This window comes from Maylandia zebra, linkage group LG1 (genome assembly GCF_041146795.1).
Source record: "Maylandia zebra isolate NMK-2024a linkage group LG1, Mzebra_GT3a, whole genome shotgun sequence".
Lineage (NCBI taxonomy): Eukaryota > Metazoa > Chordata > Actinopteri > Cichliformes > Cichlidae > Maylandia > Maylandia zebra.
Window position 1 is genome coordinate 22,427,714 of NC_135167.1, and position 23,227 is coordinate 22,450,940.

Below are 23,227 nucleotides of genomic sequence, written 5' to 3' on the forward strand. Positions count from 1 at the left end.
AAAACAAATGTTCCTCTGAAAGTGGGGATTTGTAAAGAGTAGACTGAAAATAAGTGAAAAAACAGCTAATGACAAAAGAAAACTTTGAGAGACCTTTGGAAGGTCTGAAGAACTATTGCTGAAGCCCACTATTACAAGAATGAGGGGTGGCTCAAGACTTTCGCACAACACAGATAGACTTTATCTTAAAGATCTTAATGATTGTTATTTCCTAACACGATTCAAATTCCAATGATGCAGAAAGTAAAGATGCGAAAATAGTTTTTCGATTGTTCTTATGATAAAGCTCTGAAAGCTCAGTGCATACATCTGCTACAACCTTGTTCTGTTTACAGCTCATAACACCAGCAGATGCCTCTGCTTCGGCTACATGTGAATCTCTCGCCTTCCTCTGCTCCGTCTGAACATCAGTACAGCATCATGTCTCTGGATAGAATCAACTCATTTAGGAAAAGAGATTAGTTGATTCTGTTCTTGGCTGCATCGCACATGTATAAAGTCACTACCTCCTGGATGAGTTTGCACTGATCTACTTCCAGTTTTGGCCTTGTGGTGTGTCTTACAGGGCAGGACCTATGGGCATGAGGTATGCACAACTTTTTATGAACTGGAATCACTAAAAGCACATCTCTCAACTGCATCTCAGTCATGCAACAGGTTTTGAAATGCTGTTTGGCTATATCAGGGTCAATACTCAGCAATGGTGCTCTCATTTGTTTTGGAGATGGTTCAAAATGCCACTGTTCATTTCCCACGAAGTTAGTAACATGTTTTTTGACAATCATGCTGACGAGAGAGTATCTCAGCTCCTGTAAATAGATAGCAGGAGACGTGTAATTGGGTTAAATGGGTGGAAAGTGGGTAGTTAAAAGAGCGCATGGCACTTCTCACTTATTCAGTTTTGCCCAAATTAATAGCTGTCTCATTTTAATACGTGGTAGTAATTTCCAGTGAAGACTCATTTATGGCCATCTGTTCTAGTAAGTGTGTCTGTTGCCCTGTTTCACAGAGGGAACGCTACTTTGTGTTTTCCTTCAGTCTGTCTCTCTGTGGAAGTTGCTGGCCTTTTGCCTTTGTTTGCTCTAAGCCAGGTTGTGATAACTGTGGACGGCTTGGCACAGTTGGAGTTAGACCAAAACAAGTGGGATAAAAAAGATAGGAGAGGAAAAAAGCAGCTCACACAGGGTTAATTGGAAAGACGGTGTAATATGCTACTTATATTTCCTGTGGATTCTTATAGTCTAACTGATATGCCATATTCTTACTCCAAGTGCCTCTTTAGGCCTCTCAGTGAAGTACTGCTGCTATTGGCTGTCACTGCTGTCTGTCAGACCCTCCTGCTTAACGAAAGGTCTCTGCCAGTGCAAGCTGAGGGAGACTGAAGCGCTTTGTGTTCTTTGTGTGCTGCGTGTGTGCTTCTTTTAGGAGGAGGCTGGACCCTTTGATACAACAGCAACCTCAATGGCCAGCTCCTCCCTCTCACTGATGTTTTTGTCATGCAGCCTCCCCCACAGGAAGTGCAGCTTTCCCACCATCCAGGAATAATAGGGAAGCAGGCGGCTAGCAGAGCAGTGCAACATGAGCACATTTCCTCTGCCAGAGTCTGCCACGCAGGGCCGGAGAGGCTCTGCTGGAATGTGGCGAGCCATTGCATAAGTGTGTATGTGCAATGTGGCCTTTGTGTTTTCATCTCTCTCAACTCAGTACTTACAAACATGGTGATAGTCAGTATCTCCTGATATTGCCTCCTGTAGTCTTTTTTTCATTGGCTCTTGTTATATTGATGCTGTCTACTATGCATTTGTAGCCATAACAGTAATTTGGCAGCTGATTCTTCTTAAAGGGATGTTTTTGTTATGAGTGAGCTTTAATTTATCCTGCGGTCCAAATTATTTGAACTAGTTTAACAGTTACTTACTGTCAATTTAGATGATATATATGCAACTATTGCTTTTGAGAAGTTAGAAAAATCAATCATGTTTAATTCATTAATCATGTTTTTTGCTTAAAGTCTGCAAATTTGTAAGTATGTGCATTTTAAGCTTAATTCACTTCAACCAGGTACCCGTCTCTGGGTTACCTGTTTAAGATTGGCTATGTTTGAGTTTATGTGCTGCTAATCCTTCAGCAACACAAACTAACATGAAAAAGACCACTAAGTCCTACGTGAGACAACCATTTACTGACATGAACAAATATATCATTTAATGATTCGACTTATTCGACTGGGCAGCAAAGTGGTGGAGTAGTTAGCATCTTGTTGCACCTCAGAGCAAGAAAGTCTGGAGTTCATGGGACCGTTCTGTGTGGAGTTTGCATGTTCTCCATGTGCCTGTGTGGTTTCTCTGCAGATATTCCTCACACTGAGTTGTGTGTCAAGTTAACTCCTGTCTAAGGTGTATGCCACTTTTAACCCTATGGCAGCTGGAGGAGGCTCCACCACCTCCGTGACCCTGAATTGGATTGGAAGCAAATGGATGGATGAATGGATGGAGTGTATTTAGACCAGTTCAATTACAATACAATAATACGATAATAACTAGATAATTACTATGCTATTACATACCAAAGACTGAATTCTAAAACATGAACAGCATTGTTACTGCACTCTTCTGTACAGCTGTATAATTCTCTTGATGTTATTCTTTTCTTCATTTATTTTGCAGATGAAAGCAGCGGAAATGGTTCTTTATCTGAAAGGGCACCACTGCCAGGAAATACAGAAGTGAGTGCTGGTGTATCTGTGAGCATTTCAACACATTCCCTTTCTATCTAGCTAGCTAAAAAAAATTAAGACATTTTGGGAATGACAGTTAAAGGTTTATCACTTTTTTGCTAGTTGTATGAGAGGAGCTGGTCAGCTCAGAGCAACTATTTTTCAAAAGTAAACCGATGTGCACACAAAGCACTGGTTAATGTGCTATGCCTCCTTTGTTTAATACAATACATACTGGATGCATTGAAACGCTGCTAGTTGCTAACTTCATGATGATTCCTATCTCCCTACTAAATGTAAACAAGCATATATAAAAATATCTATTTCCATTAAGATTTCCATTAACAGTTAATTGAGCAGCCTTTTGTCTGTGTGTTATTTCCTTTGTAGTCAACTAAATTGTTTATGTCAGTGTTCACTGTATGTATGAGTAATTTTAAAATCTTAGATGACCCTTTGGTGACTCACCCCTCTGATTGATGACTCTGATGAGTCACAAGATAGCCATGTTATCACAGAGTGCCGCTCATTTCAGCAAGACTGAAATAAACTGTCTCTTTGGTTTTTCAGTGACATAATGAGGTCATTCCACAGATGCACTATGTATCTTAATAATACAAATGATGGTATATTTCTGATATGTGTGCATGAGGTTTCAGTGCATAACCATTGAACACTGAATCGCTATATTTTTAAAATTTTCTCATTAGGTCAAAAGATGTTTTATTAACCGTCCAAACAGGGTGTAGTTGACCAAGCTGTATTCCTCTGCCTCTGGTCTATATGTCCCTGCTTCTGCCAAATTATTTTTACCGCCCCATCTGATTTTTAGCACTGCATCTGAAATGATCCACAGTGCAAACAACACTTAAATCAGATGCTGTCTTTCACTTTCAGCACTGTGATCCTGTGACAGGTATGACACAAAGTAGGGGAGGGGAATGATCTGGAGTGCTTCTATTCTATTTTTTTTTTTATTAAACCACTAAGCACTGTTGTTTCAGAGTTAGCTAAATTACCTGGAGAAATCAACAGGAAACTCACAAGAAAATCCTAGAAATATTTCTACTTCGTGTGGAAAAAAATACTTGAAAAATACTGATTATCCCCGATTGTTAACATCTGAATTTCCTACAACTATGAGTTCTGCAATGCTGTATTTAAAATCGTTGAATTGCACTCAACAGGCCGCTGTCTATGAAGAAATGAAGTGCACTGCTTGCTGGCTTTGAAAGTAATGGTGCCGCTACTGTGATGGGCCGATAAAGAATAGCAGCCACACTCCTGAGTGAAAAGATCGAGCCTAACCTGAGAGTCATTCACATATGGTTCAGGATGCTGTAAAACACATAACTTGCATATATGTTAACTCTAAAAATCAGAAAACAGACTTTTTCTGCAGGATTGCAGAAAAAGTCTGTTTTCTAAGCCTAATATTGCTGCATTATTTTTAAACTGGCAGCATTTTGTGCAGTTGAAATTTAAGATTTTTTCATTTAAAACTGAGGTTAAATAGCAATAAGTGGAAATGTGATTTAATCTGGGATGTTAAACAGTTTGTCTCGACTGGGTCACCTGTGTTTAAAGCCATAATAAGACAGATAATGTCACAGAAAAATGTTGTAATATTATTTTAAAGGCTGTGGTTGTGTGATCTTGTTTAGCTGAAGTTATAATTAGTTTAGTTGTTATAAATGGGAAACTGACAGCAGTAATAAACACTAACAGGATTCAGACAATAAACCCTCTGTGGTTTTCTCCCCACAAATTGCACCCTGAATATAAGAAGCTGAGTCACACTCCTTTAGAGGAAAGTCTGTTAGTCAATGACAGCGTCTGATAAGAAAGAAAAAAAAAAACCCTGGGTGGAGTGCAGCAAACTGCTCAGGCAACATGGCACTTCAAGTCCTAGTCAAGTCACTGTAATAGTATATAGTTCTTAAAGTATGTTTTGTTTTTTTTAAACATTTCAATTCAAATGTATGTTACCTTTTTTATTTTGTTATTCTTTCATTGCAAGACGGGTCATGCAATCAATGACAGACAAAAATGATTAAAATAAACAAAAATGGAAAAGCAGCAAAGATTTAATATCATAATAAGAAATGAAGCCATATAAATGTGAAACATACTAATAGAACAACAAAGCTAATCCACAAAATGACATCATTTAAACTCAAGTTTTCCATGTAGTGTGTTTTGGGCATTAAATTAATTAACATTATTTTTAGACTTTATCTATAAACATTAAAAATATATATACAGGCAGTTCACACTAACTAGCTCAAAGTGGAGTTAAGACATGCTATTTCTCACTATTTTTATTGAATATCAGCTCAAATATCTCGTTTTGCTACCTACCATGCAGCACCAGTTATTTCGAGATCCCAAGCTAAATTATTTAATGTATAGTACAAACTCAGATTGCCTTTATATGCAGAGAAAACTAACATACATTCAATTTCTTTTTTTGTTTAATGATCGTGCGTGCATGGATGCATGATAGATGAAATTAGAGTAGCTGAAAATAATGGTTATTGTTTATTTAAGCGTAAAGGTTTCTTATATACGGAAACAGTAAAGATGAATTTCTACATTAATGGAAAAGTATTTAATGTTAGAATTCTAAATGCATTCAGGTAATCAAATACTGAAATTTAAGTAACGATACAGACACGACACATTTTTCCTCTACCGTCCGCTATTTTTGTGTAATGTTAGGCTTTGATTGTGTAGCGTTCAGGCTTTGCAGTTAAATCTGGTTTCTTTACAGTCATCATTGTTGCCCTCTAAATGTTTCTAGTCAGAGAAAGTGTTTTTTTAAAAATGCTTTTCGGCTGAAGAGCCAGAACGGGTTGATGTCTCTGTAATCAGTGGTCTAAACTGCATATATCATCCTCAGACCCAGCAATTAATTTTTTTCCTATGTTGGGGACATGAGTTTACGATCACTTTGTCAAGCAGCATTTATGGAATCTGCATGACTTCTCTGACTTCATTTCAAAATGATGGAAATTTCAGCTTCCATATTTTATGGCCACAAGAGAGGTTAAGTAACACTGTTTGTTTTGGGGACTTTTTGCAGATATTATAATTCGATTGCATAAGAATTGTTTCTTCAATTTGAGAGTCTTAACTTTGAGTTAGTAGGATATCAAAATTGCACAGTAATTTTACTACTTCCAAAACTAAACTTCATTGTCCTCCGTAGTGGACACCAGGACTTACTGCCTCTTGTCATGTAGTCTTCAAATAGTCCTAAAATAGAGTGTATACTGATAACACACAGACTTGTTTCTCAACTTCTTACCTTTGAAAAATGCATATCAAACTTCTCTGCTGCTATATGATTATGGCACGGCTACCATGTATTGCTAACTTTTGGAAATTTAGCAAAGCTCCGTGCTCCACCATTGCTGTAAAACAATGGCCAGTTGGAGTGAACAGAGATGACGCGACTTTCTATTCAGCAGCTCTGGTTTCAGCATGATTTAGATAACCTAAGATCTGAATTTACTAGCTCCTAGTTATAGCCGATTCAATAAGCTGAGACAGATGCTTCAAGAGTAAGCTGTCAGAGTAACAAATGATCTTGATGTTTCTGATAAGTGGGAAAACCATAATCAGAATGCTTTATTAATCCCAGTAAAGAACAGTAACTAACTAAACTAAATCAAATAATATAATCAATAAATATTATACAACAAAGTTATAAATAAATAATAATGCATCTAATAATAAATATCCCAGTATATTACACAAAATTAAATATATATAGATCACATTGTTATATTGACTTTGTAATTTTCTCTGCAGAGGATGTGATGTTAAGGATGTGCAACGATTGCAGTGCGCACGTGTGCATTAGATGGAGAATTGTACAGTGAGATAGTCACAGGCAGGAGTGATTTCCTGTGTCTCTGAGCGATGCATTTGGATAATCTCAGTCTCTCACTGAACGTGCTCCTGTGACTGACCTCACACCCACTCATGGAGTGGGTGTGAGCTATTGTCAAGCACTGTCTTTATCTTGGACAACATCCACCTCTCCGACACCACCTTTAAAGAGTTCATTTCCACCCCTACAACATTACAGGCTTTACGGATGAGTTTATTGGGTCTGTTGGCATCCAGGATCCTCAACCTGCTGCCCCAGCATGCAACAGCATAGAGTATGGCACTGACCACAACAGATTCATAGAAAATCCTGAGTATTGTTTGGATAAAGAAAAAAAGAATAGAATAAAGCCCTCTGGAAAGTGAGAACTCTCTTAAACAAAGTGGAACAAGGCTGCCATGGAAAGATTATTTCCTTCAAACATCTATCATATACAATACTTCTTATCCATAATGGACTTTTGAAGTTGTCATTTTAGCCCCTTCTCCAAATTTTGACACAAGGTGTTATGTCATCTGTATGATCTTTAAGTATGATTTCAGCTTAATGTCAAAATATTTTTTTCTTTGTGACTCAGGAGGGTATATTTCCTCTGTGCTTTTTATGTATCCAGTTGTATGAGTGCAAGCCTGAGTCAGTTTAATTTGTTTCTGTCTGTATCTGTCAAGGGTGGACGTATGTTTGGCTTCCCAATGTTTCAAAGCTAAAAGCTCTACTTTGTGGTTGTTTCTCCTGCAGACAGACAAACTAGACCCAAGCAGAGACACTGTGTTCTTTAGGGACGGAGTACGAAGAATAGACTTTGTGTTGTCCTACGTAGATGACAAGGACGGAGAAAAGAAACAGGTAAGCGTAACAGAAAAGGGCCAAATTGTCATTACTTGCCTACTCAGCGTTTTAAAATGCTAGCAGACAATATTATTATGCAATTTCTAACTGGAACAGGAATCCATGCTGTAAAGAGGAAGTGAGAGTCAACCCCTTTTCTGTGAACATATGACATTTGTAAATGGAAACCCAGGCTGTTAATCATGTGAGACATCCTATGAGCCAAGATATGAAGCAAGGCCAAGATGTGAAACCTCTATAAGACACTGTGCCTCCTCCTCATCATGTAACTTATTGAGATCATCTCAAGCAATGTGAGAATGGGGCTTTAAACATCCTAATAGCAGTGGGTCAACAACCCTCCAAAGAGAAGATCCTCTCAAGGGGTTAAATATCTTGAGTTCTCCCTCAGTTATTTAAGAAGTGAAGGTACACGAAATATCTTCGTGAGCCTTCATGAGTTGCCTTCCTTTCAAGCAGTGAAGAGGGAATAGTGTCATACAATTGCAAGCTATGACACATCCTTGATTTAGTGCTGACTGTGCGTCAGCACTAAATCAAGATTTCAGACACTTAACTGGTCATCATCAACTTTGCATTATTCATCACAGTCATCGCTGCGGTTCCATTATGGGAAGAAACTATGTTTGCATAGTTTATGTTTGCAGAAACTAATATACAGGCCTTGGAAAACTACTATATGTTGCATTGTGGATTTGGTGGGTATTGTAGAAGAAACAGATTAAACAGAGAAAGATAACATTGTGGATTGTTATATCGTGCCCTCGAAAGGGGCTCTTTTGGACACAGAAGCTGGATGGTGAACATAGCGGATCCAAACAGCCAGATACATCCTTCAGGAGACTTTAAAGGCCCAAAAACAAACCTTTAAAGAAGTGAATACCTGCAATATTTCGCTGTGTGCTTCTTTTGTACTCAGAAATTTGTTTTTACTGTCCCCAAGTGGTCAAAAAATTGCTTGGGGAAAAAAGTAGACGTGCAAACATCACATAGATACAAAGCTATTAAAGAAACAACAAGGGAGTGGTCACCTGAGGAGTGGAACAAGTTTAACATTGCCAGGCTTTGCTGGCTAATGCCATCTAGCTCTGTTTATGTACAAAATTGGGTTTTTACTCCAGTCAGAGACAATATCAGAGGAACTGATGAGAGTAATTCTGTGGAAATTATCACAAGTGCACAGAGTGGTAAAATAGGCCTAAATATATTAATATATTTCTACTACATTGGCACTACTGCTTATTTCTAATGTGAAAACTGCACTTTAGAGCTCTGAAACTTAAAACTGCATGCACTTAAAGATTACAGGTTGCTCAGTGTGTTTAGCTTTTACACTTTTCCTTAGCCTCCTAAAGGAGAATTGCTTAAGTTTGTCGCCAGATCAAAGTGGAATTAATTTTGTTAATTGAATATCTTCAGTGGTTAATATGGTGCAAATATAAATGGACAGTTTTCTCATTTGTGTTCTAGAAGCTTCAAAACAAAGCAATGTTTAAAAAAAAGGCCAAATCTAAAAATGTACACGACCTTCTGAATATAAATGAAAGGAAATTACTGTGACAGTGTGACACAAGGCTAGGCTTTACTCAGTAGCGTTTAGTCAGCTCTACTGATTATATTCTGAGTAGTCTTTAGCTCAAGAGGTAGAACAGGTCATCTGAGTGGAAGGTTGGTGGTTCAATCCCTGGCTGCTTCAGTCTGCATGCCAGATACTGAACCCCAATGTGCATTTACCAGGATGTGAATGTTACATTAGCACTCAGGTGTAGAAAAAAGTGCACGTTGTATGAAATGCTTTGAGTGCTCCAGTAGAGTCAATTTACCGTTTATGGAGCATATTCAAAGTATCTATATTACACTTACAGGATACGGTGTCAGAGAAAATGCAGCTTACTGAAACCTACAGTAATCTGGTCTGGAGCAGGTTATCTAATAGTTACTATGCTGATTTTCTTTTATAGTACACCCCTCTGAACACTTATTATGTCATGCTTAAGTTTACCACATAAGAGATCTGATTCACTATTTAATGGCAAATTCCAGTATTTTCTTTTAACAACCTCCAAACTCGAGACAAATGGCAGTAGACTGAGTCTTATCCCTTTTAAAAATACTTTCCTTAATCCTCCAGGAGGGACTTATCAGTGGGGTGCATACTCTCAGAGTATCACATACACCCACTGGATAACAAGGAAAACCACAAAGAGACACATGCTCCCACAACAAGTGGCATCTGTCTCATCTAATGTCCACGTGGCCTAGCATATATAAAAAAGACACAGAGCTCTAAGATCCAGGATAGCAGAGCACAGGAGCTGCGTCTGGATACAGGGCCAGTGCTGCTCAGTTGCATTTCAGGGAGAAAAATCACTGATGCAGTGACATAGAGCACACTAGATCCCCAAGGAAGTGTTATAAATACCCTTGCACTCCGAGGAGAAGATGTTTACATTTTCACTCTCACAGCCCTCACGGATAAGATTGTACGAGATCAAACATTCATATGTAGGTATGATCTTGGTAATACAGTTTTTTGTTAACTTTGCTGAAATGTATTCACTCAATCAAATGCAAATGTTTTGTCATTTGCTAGGGTACCCTCATGTTAACCACACCTGGCACCACAGGGCGTATAGGGGTGCGTGATGTATAAATATGGGCGTGTTCACCTCTGTTCTAAAAGTTTGATCTGACCAAGATGATGCTGGATGTTGAATAGCAAAACGACAACGTTCAAGCTCACGTGGGTTTTAGCAGACGTTAGAAAACCAGACATGGTACACTTTCATGATGGCATCTGAAATGTTCTGCATGAGTTTCCAAACATCCAACACAAACATGACACTTTTTGTCATTTGCTTTAAGAGGCTTGCCAAGATTTCAACTTTAACCACATTTTTGTATCTGTCATTTGAATACACTGAATATATACATAAGCTATTTTTTATAGCTCACTGTTGTCATGTTTTATTTTGATTCATTCAAAGTGTATCAAATAAAGGTACATTTTTATATTTTTAAATGTTTTGTTATGTGGCCATCCCTCCCTACATTAAGGAGTGAAGGTCACTTTTGTGCTTCTGTAGCAGACATGTGGGCAGTTGTGCTGTCAGTTACTGACATGCTCAGTGCCTGTTGTTGATTAAGATGTCAACTTTTCCCTGAATAAGTTGCTGGTGCTTTACCAGTTTTAATCCAAAACCCGTGCCTGTAGGCCTTCATACCTTCATTTGGGAAAACTGTAAAGGTTTGAGTCGTAAATACTCATAAATAAATAGGAAAAGGCTTTGGCTGAATGTCCCTGTCATGGATCCGTAAAAAGGAAAACAGGCATGAGTCTGTTGAGCGCCAATGTTTTTGGTTTGTGTGTTTATCCACAGGAGAGAAGGAGGGCGTTTGAAGCCAACCTGGAGAAAAGAGGACTGGAACTGGAGACAGAAGACAAATCGGTAAGAAATTCAACTGTGTAGTTCAAGCGCCACCTAGTGGACAGTGTGCTAAGGCACACCTGAGTCCAGATATAATTGTCTTAAAGGGATGGCTCAGTGTTTGACAATGCCATGATTATTGCCTCAAAAATCCTAACAAAGATGCTTCCTTTAAGTGTTCCTTATTTTTCCACCAGGACTCCAAGGACCAAAAGACCTATTTCCTAAAGATCCACGCTCCAAGGGATGTACTGGCCACCTACGCTGATGTCTTGAAGATTAAAGTTCCCTTCAAGAAGAGTGACATTCCTCAAAGTCAGGATGTCGCTCTGGAGTGGCTCACGCAGCCTTTTCGACTGCCGGGCAACATCATGCACCCAGAACCGGACTATTTCACCTACCACTTCGACAAGACCAAGACTGACTTCTTCCTCATCGGGGACAAAGACACTTTCTTCCCACCATCCACAAGAAATAGAATTGTTAGTATTTCAAAGATATATTTTAAATCTCTTAATGATTTTGTTTTTTATTAATTAAGATCCTTTTATGGGTTTTACCCCAATGACCACAAAAGTGTTTTGTATCAGTCAGGCAAAACGTAAAATGCATTTGGCTGAAAGGGTAAATCCAAATCCTTTAATCTTCTGTTAAACCTCCTTCTCGTTGGTAGGTGTTCTACATCCTGTCTCGTTGTGCGTACTACAAAGAGGGGCAGAAAGATAGAGAAAAGACGGGAATCAAGCGATTACTCAGCAATGGGACCTACACGGCGGCCTTCCCCCTTCATGATGTAAGACACGTTGCCAACTTCAAAGTGTGTTTTGTTCAGCGGGTCCTGTTTTGACATTGTGTCTTTCGCTTTCAGTGTCGGTACTGGAAAAAGGGCAGAAATGCAGAGGAGCGTTACAACCTGTACAAGCACTGGGCCAGGTTTCTCTGCTTTTATAAAGAGCAGCCCCTCAACCTCATCAAGTAAACAAACACACGTCCCATATCATCTTACGTCTAAAATTTCCATTTGTCTTGATGTTAAACTCTTCATTTGCTTGCAGGAAGTACTACGGAGAAAAGATCGGGATCTACTTTGCCTGGTTGGGTTTCTACACAGAGATGCTCTTTTTGGCAGCTGTTGTGGGCCTTATATGTTTCATCTATGGAGTGCTCAGTTATGATGACAACATAACAAGGTTAGTGCCACCAGGGGGCATCGCAGCTGTTTGGACAAACCTAAGTAAACAATTTACTTCATCTACTTTATACAGGAAGAAGTCTTTTTATTACTGTAAGTACACCTGGCTAAAAATAAGCTTATCTGATGTTGCAGTAAATCCTGCTTCCTGTGAAGGTTATAGTTTTTTTTTCTTTTGTTTTGCTTAAATTATTTTAGAAAGAGACTAATTACACTTTGCAGTCAATTAAAGCAAAGTTATATTTTGTCTGTTATATGTAGTCTATATTGAGCAGAGTAGGCTAGTTAACATACACAGCGCTCTCTATAATGTAGAAGGTCATCAGCACCACAAACTGCAACCTTCCAAATAATAATAGCTCTCAGACTGTTTACTGTAAATCATAACAATAAAACTTTTCATGATCTGACATTTTAGCTGACTGCAATAGTTCAGGCTAGGGGAGACCATTAAACTGCCATTTAAGTGTATGTAATTGTTGACCACAGGCAGAGAGGTGGTACAGTGAAAAGGTCCTGGCTTCAAATCCATCCTTTCTCTGCGGGTATTCTGGCTTCCTCCCACAGTGCAAGGACATGCATTTAGTGGGGTTAGGTTAACTGGTGATTCTAAAATGCCAATAGGTATGATTGTGTGTGTGTTAACCCTGCGGAGCTGGTGAACTTTCCAAGGTGTACCCCGGCTCTCACCCTGTACTAGCTGGGATGGGCTCCAGCTGCCCTGCAACCCTGAACTGGATAAGAGGAGGAGAATAGATGGATAATTGCTGACCAGTGAAAACTAAAACCAGCAGGCATATTGTATAATAAGAACCTGTGCTCTTTAAGGAAGGCACACTGATATTTTTTCTCACATTCACCAACAAGGGGGCTGGTGGAGTCAGTGATGGACTACTTGTTTCACCTGTTTAACAGTCATAAAGTGTGTGCTGGGATTAATGTCAGGGCTCTGTGCAGGACTTTCAAACTGGTTAATTTCTATATAAACTATGTGGACAAAAGTATTGGGCCACACCGCTTCACCTGTGAATTCAAGCGTTTACAGTCCCATTACTATAAATATATACAGTGGGGCAAAAAAGTATTTAGTCAGCCACCGAATGTGCAAGTTCCCCCACCTAAAATGATGACAGAGGTCAGTAATTTGCACCAGAGGTACACTTCAACTGTGAGAGACAGAATGTGGAAAAAAAAGTCCATGAATCCACATGGTAGGATTTGTAAAGAATTTATTCGTAAATCAGGGTGGAAAATAAGTATTTGGTCAATAACAAAAATACAACTCAATACTTTGTAACATAACCTTTGTTGGCAATAACAGAGGTCAAACGTTTACTATAGGTCTTTACCAGGTTTGCACACACAGTAGCTGGTATCTTGGCCCATTCCTCCATGCAGATCTTCTCGAGAGCAGTGATGTTTTGGGGCTGTCGCCGAGCAACACGGACTTTCAACTCCCGCCACAGATTTTCTATGGGGTTGAGGTCTGGAGACTGGCTAGGCCACTCCAGGACTTTCAAATGCTTCTTACGGAGCCACTCCTTTGTTGCCCGGGCGGTGTGTTTTGGATCATTGTCATGTTGGAAGACCCAGCCTCGTTTCATCTTCAAAGTTCTCACTGATGGAAGGAGGTTTTGGCTCAAAATCTCACGATACATGGCCCCATTCATTCTGTCCTTAACACGGATCAGTCGTCCTGTCCCCTTGGCAGAAAAACAGCCCCATAGCATGATGTTTCCACCCCCATGCTTCACAGTAGGTATGGTGTTCTTGGGATGCAACTCAGTATTCTTCTTCCTCCAAACACGACGAGTTGAGTTTATACCAAAAAGTTCTACTTTGGTTTCATCTGACCACATGACATTCTCCCAATCCTCTGCTGTATCATCCATGTGCTCTCTGGCAAACTTCAGACGGGCCTGGACATGCACTGGCTTCAGCAGCGGAACACGTCTGGCACTGCGGGATTTGATTCCCTGCCGTTGTAGTGTGTTACTGATGGTGACCTTTGTTACTTTGGTCCCAGCTCTCTGCAGGTCATTCACCAGGTCCCCCCGTGTGGTTCTGGGATCTTTGCTCACCGTTCTCATGATCATTTTGACCCCACGGGATGAGATCTTGCGTGGAGCCCCAGATCGAGGGAGATTATCAGTGGTCTTGTATGTCTTCCATTTTCTGATGATTGCTCCCACAGTTGATTTTTTCACACCAAGCTGCTTGCCTATTGTAGATTCACTCTTCCCAGTCTGGTGCAGGTCTACAATACTTTTCCTGGTGTCCTTCGAAAGCTCTTTGGTCTTGGCCATGGCGGAGTTTGGAGTCTGACTGTTTGAGGCTGTGGACAGGTGTCTTTTATACAGATGATGAGTTCAAACAGGTGCCATTCATACAGGTAACGAGTGGGGGACAGAAAAGCTTCTTACAGAAGACGTTACAGGTCTGTGAGAGCCAGAGATTTTCCTTGTTTGAGGTGACCAAATACTTATTTTCCACCCTGATTTACGAATAAATTCTTTACAAATCCTACCATGTGGATTCATGGATTTTTTTTTTCACATTCTGTCTCTCACAGTTGAAGTGTACCTCTGGTGCAAATTACTGACCTCTGTCATCATTTTAAGTGGGAGAACTTGCACAATCGGTGGCTGACTAAATACTTTTTTGCCCCACTGTATAATATATATAAATATAAAACCAAGCACCAAGCTATGCAGACTGTAGCTGTTGTGTTTGTGCTCTTTTCTTTGTCACCAGTGTTTACATCCTATCACACTCTTGTCACAGATAGAAAGACACTTTTTCAATCCATTTAAAAACCAAATAAAATATACAGGTTCTAGACTTCCTGCTCAGCCCTCTGCCTCACACCTCCTCCAGTGCACTTTGGGTCAGATTCAGGGTCTTCAGCTGGTAACCTGTCACTAATGTTTCACCCTGTACCCTGTACATCTCCAGGTGAGGCGGCAATTGGCTACATCAGGATATCCCTCTGCCACCCCCTGCATCTGACCCTCCTCTGTAGCCACAAACAGTAGCTCATTTCCTCCACTTCTTCGGCTAGTTCCTTGACAGACCTCTGCAGGCTTGCGCCTCTTGTCCCTGTAGTTGGTGGAGCTGGATCACCGAACTGTTCACAAAAAAACCCTGCACACCCAATTTTAAGTGGATAAATGGAGGCTGCCCAGCCTGCAGTTCACTGCCAGATCCGAGCACTTGAGCCACTTTAGGTCATGTGCCGCTACTATGCCCTCTAGGTCTAGAATGGACGAACAACACACGAGGCCAGAGGAAACCGTGAATGTGCTTTAGAGCGATGAAATGTCCCTTTAATGCTTATACTATGGCAAAATACCCTTTTTAGACAATATTATATACAGACACTTTGAATATTATTGAATTGCCTTCTACTGTGTGTACTGTATGTTCATCTGTGGGTTTCTTTATTTTGTTTTATTTTTAGCAAAGAAATATGTGACCCTAAAATAGGAGGCAGTATCATGATGTGTCCTCTTTGCGATAAAAACTGCACTTTCTGGAGGCTCGACTCAACGTGTCTCTCATCCTGGGTAATTATTCCATTTCATATATTAGCTGGTCGCGTTATTATAATTTCATTTACACATATGTTACATTGTATCAATTTATTTAAATCAATGCGGTTTATGTAATCAGTGAAAAAAGGTCAACTATTATTGCATAGACTAAAATGTTTTAGATTGACCACATTTAATCATACAGCTACATACTGAGTAACCAGCATGTTACCCTGTTTGTTCCCAGCATGTGATCTCTTGTGCTTGTCCGAGGAACCTATACTTTTCCATATTCTCTCTTCCAGCAATCCCATCTGTTTGATAATGAGGCAACCGTGTTCTTTGCCATGTTTATGGGGATCTGGGGTAAGTGTCAGTCTGTGCCGCTCTTGCTGTTTTTGACTTCTGTAGGAGATCCAACGAAACCCCCTCCTGTTGGCCAGATTTTCCCAGTTAAAGCCCTTTCACACGAAAAGAGCGTCCAACTTTGCCTAAACTGCTCCAGTCCGGGAAGATTTGCTGGCACAATTATGCTGTTATGCCAAAGCAGCGGGGCTGTTTGTAGGTAGCATAGCATAAAATGCAGCATAAAGCCAAATGGATGTGAGAGTTATGAGAGTTTTGATCGATCTTGACCAGTTATGGTTTTTAAAAAATGCCGTGTCTTTTTCTTGACTTTGACAGTAACTCTGTTTTTGGAGTTCTGGAAGCGGCGCCAGGCCCGGCTGGAGTACGAGTGGGACTTGGTGGACTTTGAAGAGGAACAGCAAGAGCTTCAAACTCGGCCTGAGTTTGAGATCAAATGCACTAACAGGAGACTCAACAAGATCACACAGGTGCTTTTCAAACTATTAAAGTTATAATAGGCAAAAAGCTTGGACCTAAAGGAAAAAATGGGAATTACACTGAGTACAAAGAGTGCTCCTCTCTCTGTTTTAAGGCTCCCCTTCCCAGGATTTAAACCTCATTCTCACAGGTTAAAGCCCTCATTGCATTTTGCACCCATTTCCCTCTTCCTGCTCCTTTACACTGCCAAACCTCCTGCCTCCCACTCGGCTTTCTAAAGCTGGAAAAACAGATATTGCAGTTAAATTTGCTGAAAAGGTTATTTGGTATTTTTCTGTCTGTCTGAGCTTTAAATAACAACAATTTATCTTTCAGGAAATGGAGCCATATCTCCCCCTCCACACCAGGTGTGCTCGCTACTGCCTCTCTGGAGCCACTGTTACATTCTGGGTAAGCGATTATTCAGCTGAAGTGCATGTGTGTGTGATTTTATAACTAGTCACAGCTTTATAAATCATGTGTGTTCTCTCCACAGATTTCTTTGATTCTGGCCTGTATTACTGGGGTCATAGCATATAGGTTGGCTGTCTATGCATCCTTCGCAAGTATCATTGGCAACCATAAAGGAGAGTCCGGCAACCATAAAAACAAGACCCTGCTAGTCGGCGGATTGATCACCCCACAGCTGGCGACTTCTGTCACCGCTTCCTGCATCAATTTTGTCATCATCATGATCCTTAACTTCTTTTATGAGAAGGTGGCCATCTGGATCACTGATATGGGTACTGGGATTTAATTGGGCAAACAGGATTTAGAAAATACAATAAAACTGATGATTTACTATCTGATCTGCTAACTGATGATGCTTTGCTTCCTGCAGAAATACCAAAAACTCACCTGGAATATGAGAACAGGTTGATTACGAAGATGTTCATGTTCCAGTTTGTCAACTACTACTCCTCCTGCTTCTATGTGGCCTTCTTCAAAGGCAAATTTGTGGGTTACCCGGGTAACTACACATACATGTTTGGCAAATGGAAGAAATTTAGGAATGAGGAGGTGAGTTTTAAAAGACAGCATTTAAGCATTGTTTCTTTTTTTCTAAACTGAGACGTATTTCTTTAAGCAGACATCCTCATAAATACAAGAAATGTGACAGAAAAGCCTGTCTCTTGCTGTCCTAGTGTGACCCCGGAGGCTGCCTGATAGAGCTGACCACACAGCTGTTGATCGTCATGGCGGGGAAACAGTTATGGGGGAACATTCAAGAAGCTCTGCTGCCGTGAGTACCGTCAAATGTTTGTCTTATTTGGCCGAACAATAAGCCACAATCTGTGAAACCATCATCAGCTCCAAAGTCTGGAAAAAAGTCAGAGATTTACATGAAACCACAAAGATAATACATTAACTATCTATGGCGTAAAGTTTAGTTAAAAATATTTTACCCTACCCTTAGAAAGAAATGTCCAAGAGTAAAAAATGTAACTTCAATTTCAGCAAATATGAAGTTAATTTTCATATAAACATTTAATCCAACAACCAAATAACTGTGTGTTAAAGTCCTCTCCAACCTCCTGACGCACACACACACACACACATGTAGACACAGCATCATTTACATATACACACTATTGCTTACCCACACACATCACAGTTAAGTGTATGACACTTAACATGCCACATTCACACAAGCACTGACTCTAAACTGAGTGCTGTCTGAATGCTCTCTTCACACACATTCATACTCCGATGGATGCATCAGAGAGCAACTTGGGGTTAGTGTCTTGCCCAAGGATACTTGGCATGCAGACTAGAGGAGCCAGCGATTGAACCACCAACCTTCCGATCAGTAGGTGACCTGCTCTACCTCCTGAGCTACAGTCACCCCACTCCTAAGGACCCGAGTCCCTGCTTTAACACACCTAATTAAAGTGATTCGCGTATTAAACGCCTGATAACAAGATGATCACTTGAATTAAGTGTGCTGTAGCAGGAAAGCACCTAAAAACCTAAACAAGTATCCACAAGGATCGGCATCTAGAAGCACTAGCAAAAATTGTCAAACCAGGGCCTAACATTGGGGGTGGAGCCTATCCCAGCTGTCATAGGGCAAGAGGCCAGGTACACCCAAACCCCTCCATTTAACGCACGGAGCCACCACATCCAGTTCCCATTGTGAATTTGACTGTATTGCTCTTTGTATTGCCTCACCTTACCTGATTAGGTAGAAAAATGCCTTGCTTGTTGACAGTCTTCCATCATACAGTAAATTTTCTAAAGCCTGAAAACAAAGCCCAGAGGCAGTTGGGAGAGTTTCCTCTCTTGAATTACATTAAACTGAAAAGCTGTCGTGCATTTTTTGTCCAGCCATGCTAAAAGAATTTCTGCCTATTGCAGCTTAAAAGTGTAAGTGAAGATCATTAGCTGGATTTTAAGTGCCTGGCGCATAAATGAAAGCGACTTAACAGAAAACAGTATTTATAAAAAACTAAAAAAAATCACACTTTTTACATGAACCCATGACAAAATGAAACCTTCTTGAACCTTTGAAATTGCTACAAAACAAGCAGGGACTTTAGAGGTGCTGAGGTGGTGTCTTAAACTCCCAGAGGAGAACTGCATCTTAAAATCTGCAGCTTGACGTCACCATTCTTGCTCTGAAAATCTCGTTGTGGAAAGCTCCACCATATTTTTTCCATATTTTTTTTGCTAGGTTGATGCGTAACTGGTGGAGCAGCAGAAAGGGACGTCACAACCCCGAGAACCATTACAGTCGATGGGAGCAGGATCATGTTCTGCAGAACTTCAGCCAGCTGGGCCTGTTCTACGAGTACCTAGAGATGGGTGAGATGCTTCACTAGTCTCTCTGATAAATTCAAATATCAATTAAAAAGTCACATTAAACAGGAAATGTTTAACTTGTCCTGACTGCTTTCCCTGTAATTCCAGTGATCCAGTTTGGCTTCATCACTCTCTTTGTGGCCTCTTTCCCCTTGGCCCCCCTTTTGGCCCTGTTCAACAACATCCTGGAAATCAGGGTGGACGCCTGGAAGTTCACCACCCAGTTTAGGCGACCAGTGGCATCCAAGGCTCGAAACATCGGAGCATGGCAGGAGATCCTAAATTCAGTGGCCATCTTGTCTGTTGTTACCAATGTGAGTTTTTTTTCCCCTTTCATCGCATTTAAAATGAGGTTAAACTTCATGAGATAGTGCTTACGTATCAGCCTGGAAATAAGCTTCAGAAACAACTTTTTGTGGTCCCTTTTCATCCAGGCTTTCATCATGGCCTTCACCTCAGACATGATCCCCCGTATGGTGTACCTGTATGCCTACAGCAACAGTACCAGCATGAAGGGCTACATCAACAGCAGCCTGTCAGAATACAGAATACCGATACGACCACAAAATATGACTGAGGACAACTGGTTTCGTCACTTCAATACGACCTGCAGGTATTAGAGCTGAAAGAAGCTCTTTAGATATTTTCAGCATATTTAAAGCATTAATAAATATCCTTTACAAAATATTGGTAGAATGAGTTAACCAATGAAAGTCATTGCAAGACTCTGCAGTTCGTGCCTGTCAATGGAGTGTTTTAGGATCTTTCATCTGAGATTCAGGCTCACTAATCTTACAGTGTTGTTTCCAGCTGCTACATGCAGCAATTGGTGGTGAAAAGGCTTTCGTGAGGCAAAAATCAGAGTAAATATTTGGCATTCTCACTGACTGTAGATGAGTACTAATGTTGTGTTTACATGTTAGCAAACATAACTTTTATGAAAGGCATTTCATCAAACTTGTCAGTTAGGTTCAAATTACTGTTTGCACAGATCTACGTACTTTTCAGTTTATTCATGTTTCTGTCTGTTATGGGAGCCTTATTGTACACTCACTGGTAACTTCATTAGGCACACACTGCTAGCAGCATATTGAACCCTCTTTCGACTTAAGAATTGCCTTATTTCTTCATGGTTGGCTGGAAAAGTTCCTCAGAGATGTTGGTTCACATTGACATGACAGCTTCTGTAGCCCATTCACTTCAATTTATAAGGTTCTTCTGCAAGCATTGGTGGTGTATCGAGTGGTTATTTGAGTTAGTTTCCCCCAGAGATGTCAAACACTGGATATTTTCTCATTTTCAGACCATTCTCTGCAAACCCTTGAAATTTTTGCATGTGACGCCGCTCTCTTGTTGGTCTGTACAGATACCGTGACTACCGGCACCCTCCAGGCCACAAGAACGAGTACACTCACACCATGCAGTTCTGGCACATCCTGGCAGCCAAAATGGCCTTCATTATTATCATGGAAGTAAGACAAAATACACTTTTCCCTCACACGTTCCTCACTCGTAAAAATAAATAAATAAATAATAACCTGAATTAATGTTGCAAAGTGATGATATCTTTACCAACGCTCTCTTTGCAGCATGTGGTCTTTGTGGTGAAGTTCTTTATTGCGTGGATGATCCCAGACGTCCCGTCAGATGTGAAGGCGCGCATCAAGCGAGAACGATACCTGATTCAAGAACACCTGCATAACTACGAGGTGGAAAGGCTCAAACTGCAGCTGAGTGCCAGCTTCATCACAGAGCCGCAAACTTCGGAAACGTCGTTGACGCCAGACAAACACGAAGTGCTTTCTGAGTGCCTGTAGCACCTGCGTCGCACCTCCAGCTAACCAAGCCGAGGGCGGACATGTCTGTGTATTCTCTTCTCCCTGAGAACAGCCATATGCAAGGGCTTCTGTCTTTGAATTCAAAACGCTATTTGTTTCATTTTGGATGGACAATAAAGCCTTCCACATTATACTCCTATGTTAGGAAACGCATAGATACAGCATTTAAAATCCAGTGCAGTATAACATTTTATTTTCCTTAAAATCAGCTTCTTTTGCAGACGAAGCGTTCATTTTCCATAAAAACTGTATTTACATTCATCTTTCTTTGTCATAAAAGCATAATCTCTGTGTTTTCTGATACAGTTAAGGTTTGTTTTCTTGAATGTGTGACAGTGGGTTTGATTCCTCTTTAAAGAGCTGACTGTGACGTCAATTTAGTATTCTGCATGCTAGTCTTTGATGAGAATGAAGGACTGAATATTTAGTCAGTTGTGAATGTAGAAAACACTCATGCTTACAAATATTTAAAAACATATGCGAGATGAAACACAAGTCAACTGGCGGTGCTTCCTCGGACAGCTTCACCATGATTAGTTTTTTATTTTTATTTTAATAGGTAGCTACATAACAATATGTCTACTGATCTACAGCCGAGCTAGTAGACTGAGTTTCATTGTTTGAGTGTTTATTATATGTAGAAAAAAGCTCTTTAAAACTGTGCATTTGAAAACCAAGTACCTCCATCACACTGCAGTAACGCTGTAACAATCAGATGTGTGGTGTTTTTCCACTCACTCTGACCTGAGTTAGCGACAGAAATAATGCGTTAAGACAGCAGCTGCAGGCTCGTGTCTGATCTTCTGCTTGTATTACCAAGTTGCTGCGGGACCAATTGTAAAGTTTCTCTAAAAACAAACAAACAAACAAAATAGACTACATGAAGAACACGTTGTCAGGGCGCTGGACAGATCATGTGTTGGTTTTACTTTTCCCCGTTTATACAATAAATGGCCAACTTTTAATTTTCAACTTTCACATTAGTTATGTCACCACATATTATTAATCGTCCAACCGCAAGCTGAGAACTATACAGGAAGCAGATCTTCTTGTAGCCTGGTGGGGATATGTATGAGTAACATGAAATGGTTTTAGTAACCAGCTCATTAACTATAGCTGACGTCTAAGTGCTGCTGTAGATATAAAGATGCTGTTTTTTTAAGGGGCTATAGTGCAATTAATTTATTGATCCATTTCTGCCCTGTGGCCTGAAGCATTTGTGTTTAGAGTTACTATTTTTATGCTTTTACATTTGCCTATAAAAGACCTTGCAGCATTTGGGTTCTTTCTTTTAGATCAGGGGTCCCCAATCTCAGCCCACGAGGGCCAGTGTCCCTGCAGGTTTTAGATGTCTTCTTGATCCATCACAGATTTAAATGGATAAATGACCTCCTCAACATGTCCTGAAGTTCTCCAGAGGCCTGGTAATGAACTAATCATGTGATTCAGGTGTGCTGACCCAGGGTGAGATCTAAAACCTGGAGGGACACCGGCCCTCGTGGACTGGGATTGGGGACCCCTGTTTTAGATTGTCCTCTTCATCACCTCGTAACTGGCCAAGAAGCAGTGTTAGCTCAGACAGCTCTTCCACCACACTAATGAAAAATAAGACTCCTGCTTTACATTTTACATTGTAGCAAGCGTCTGATTGATTATCTTTTTTAATAAGTTGATCATTTGTCATATAGAGTGCGTATAAATCTGTTATGCTTTTTTAGGTTTCCGTGTTTGTGCTTTAACTTCTTACAGTAAAGCGGCTGATGCAATCAGCAGGATATATCTGACAGTCGACACTCACTCCAGTCTCAGGATTTAAAATCTTTCAGTGTCTGTTGAGCATGACTGTTTACTGAGGCGTGCAAAATCCCGCAACATCCATGATGGACTTCCCAACAAACGAATGCCTTAAACATCTGTCTTAATTTGTTTTTGTATGTTTTTTTTAAAGAAAAAAAATTCCTATCTGTTTCTCAACATCTGTTGCATAGTATTTGTTACTGCTGCAAACTATGTGCAGTGTACCAGTTTTGTGCATGAACTGTGATCATGTAAATATTTTGTCAGTATCAATATGTAAGTTTTCTGTCGACTGTTGAACAGGAACTTATTAAAATTGTTAAAATTCCCAATAAATAAAGAAAAGTCA

General features: G+C 40.2%; 1 protein-coding gene across 2 annotated transcripts in view; it reads left to right on the forward strand.

The window, feature by feature from the left end:
• The window catches only part of ano5b (anoctamin 5b), a 31,015-nt gene extending 7,788 nt beyond the window's left edge, over positions 1 to 23,227 (forward strand). For both annotated transcript variants that reach the window (XM_004543238.3, XM_004543239.3), the window contains 19 exons: positions 2,667 to 2,725; positions 7,353 to 7,460; positions 10,844 to 10,912; positions 11,089 to 11,373; positions 11,565 to 11,684; positions 11,760 to 11,866; positions 11,947 to 12,081; positions 15,544 to 15,649; positions 15,922 to 15,982; positions 16,301 to 16,452; positions 16,778 to 16,852; positions 16,938 to 17,184; positions 17,283 to 17,461; positions 17,587 to 17,684; positions 19,116 to 19,246; positions 19,352 to 19,557; positions 19,678 to 19,856; positions 20,610 to 20,715; positions 20,833 to 23,227. In XM_004543238.3, the coding sequence (XP_004543295.1) occupies positions 2,667 to 2,725; positions 7,353 to 7,460; positions 10,844 to 10,912; positions 11,089 to 11,373; positions 11,565 to 11,684; positions 11,760 to 11,866; positions 11,947 to 12,081; positions 15,544 to 15,649; positions 15,922 to 15,982; positions 16,301 to 16,452; positions 16,778 to 16,852; positions 16,938 to 17,184; positions 17,283 to 17,461; positions 17,587 to 17,684; positions 19,116 to 19,246; positions 19,352 to 19,557; positions 19,678 to 19,856; positions 20,610 to 20,715; positions 20,833 to 21,060 (2,651 nt within the window). In that variant the 3' untranslated portion in view covers positions 21,061 to 23,227. The remainder of the gene's footprint in view (positions 1 to 2,666; positions 2,726 to 7,352; positions 7,461 to 10,843; positions 10,913 to 11,088; positions 11,374 to 11,564; positions 11,685 to 11,759; positions 11,867 to 11,946; positions 12,082 to 15,543; positions 15,650 to 15,921; positions 15,983 to 16,300; positions 16,453 to 16,777; positions 16,853 to 16,937; positions 17,185 to 17,282; positions 17,462 to 17,586; positions 17,685 to 19,115; positions 19,247 to 19,351; positions 19,558 to 19,677; positions 19,857 to 20,609; positions 20,716 to 20,832) is intronic.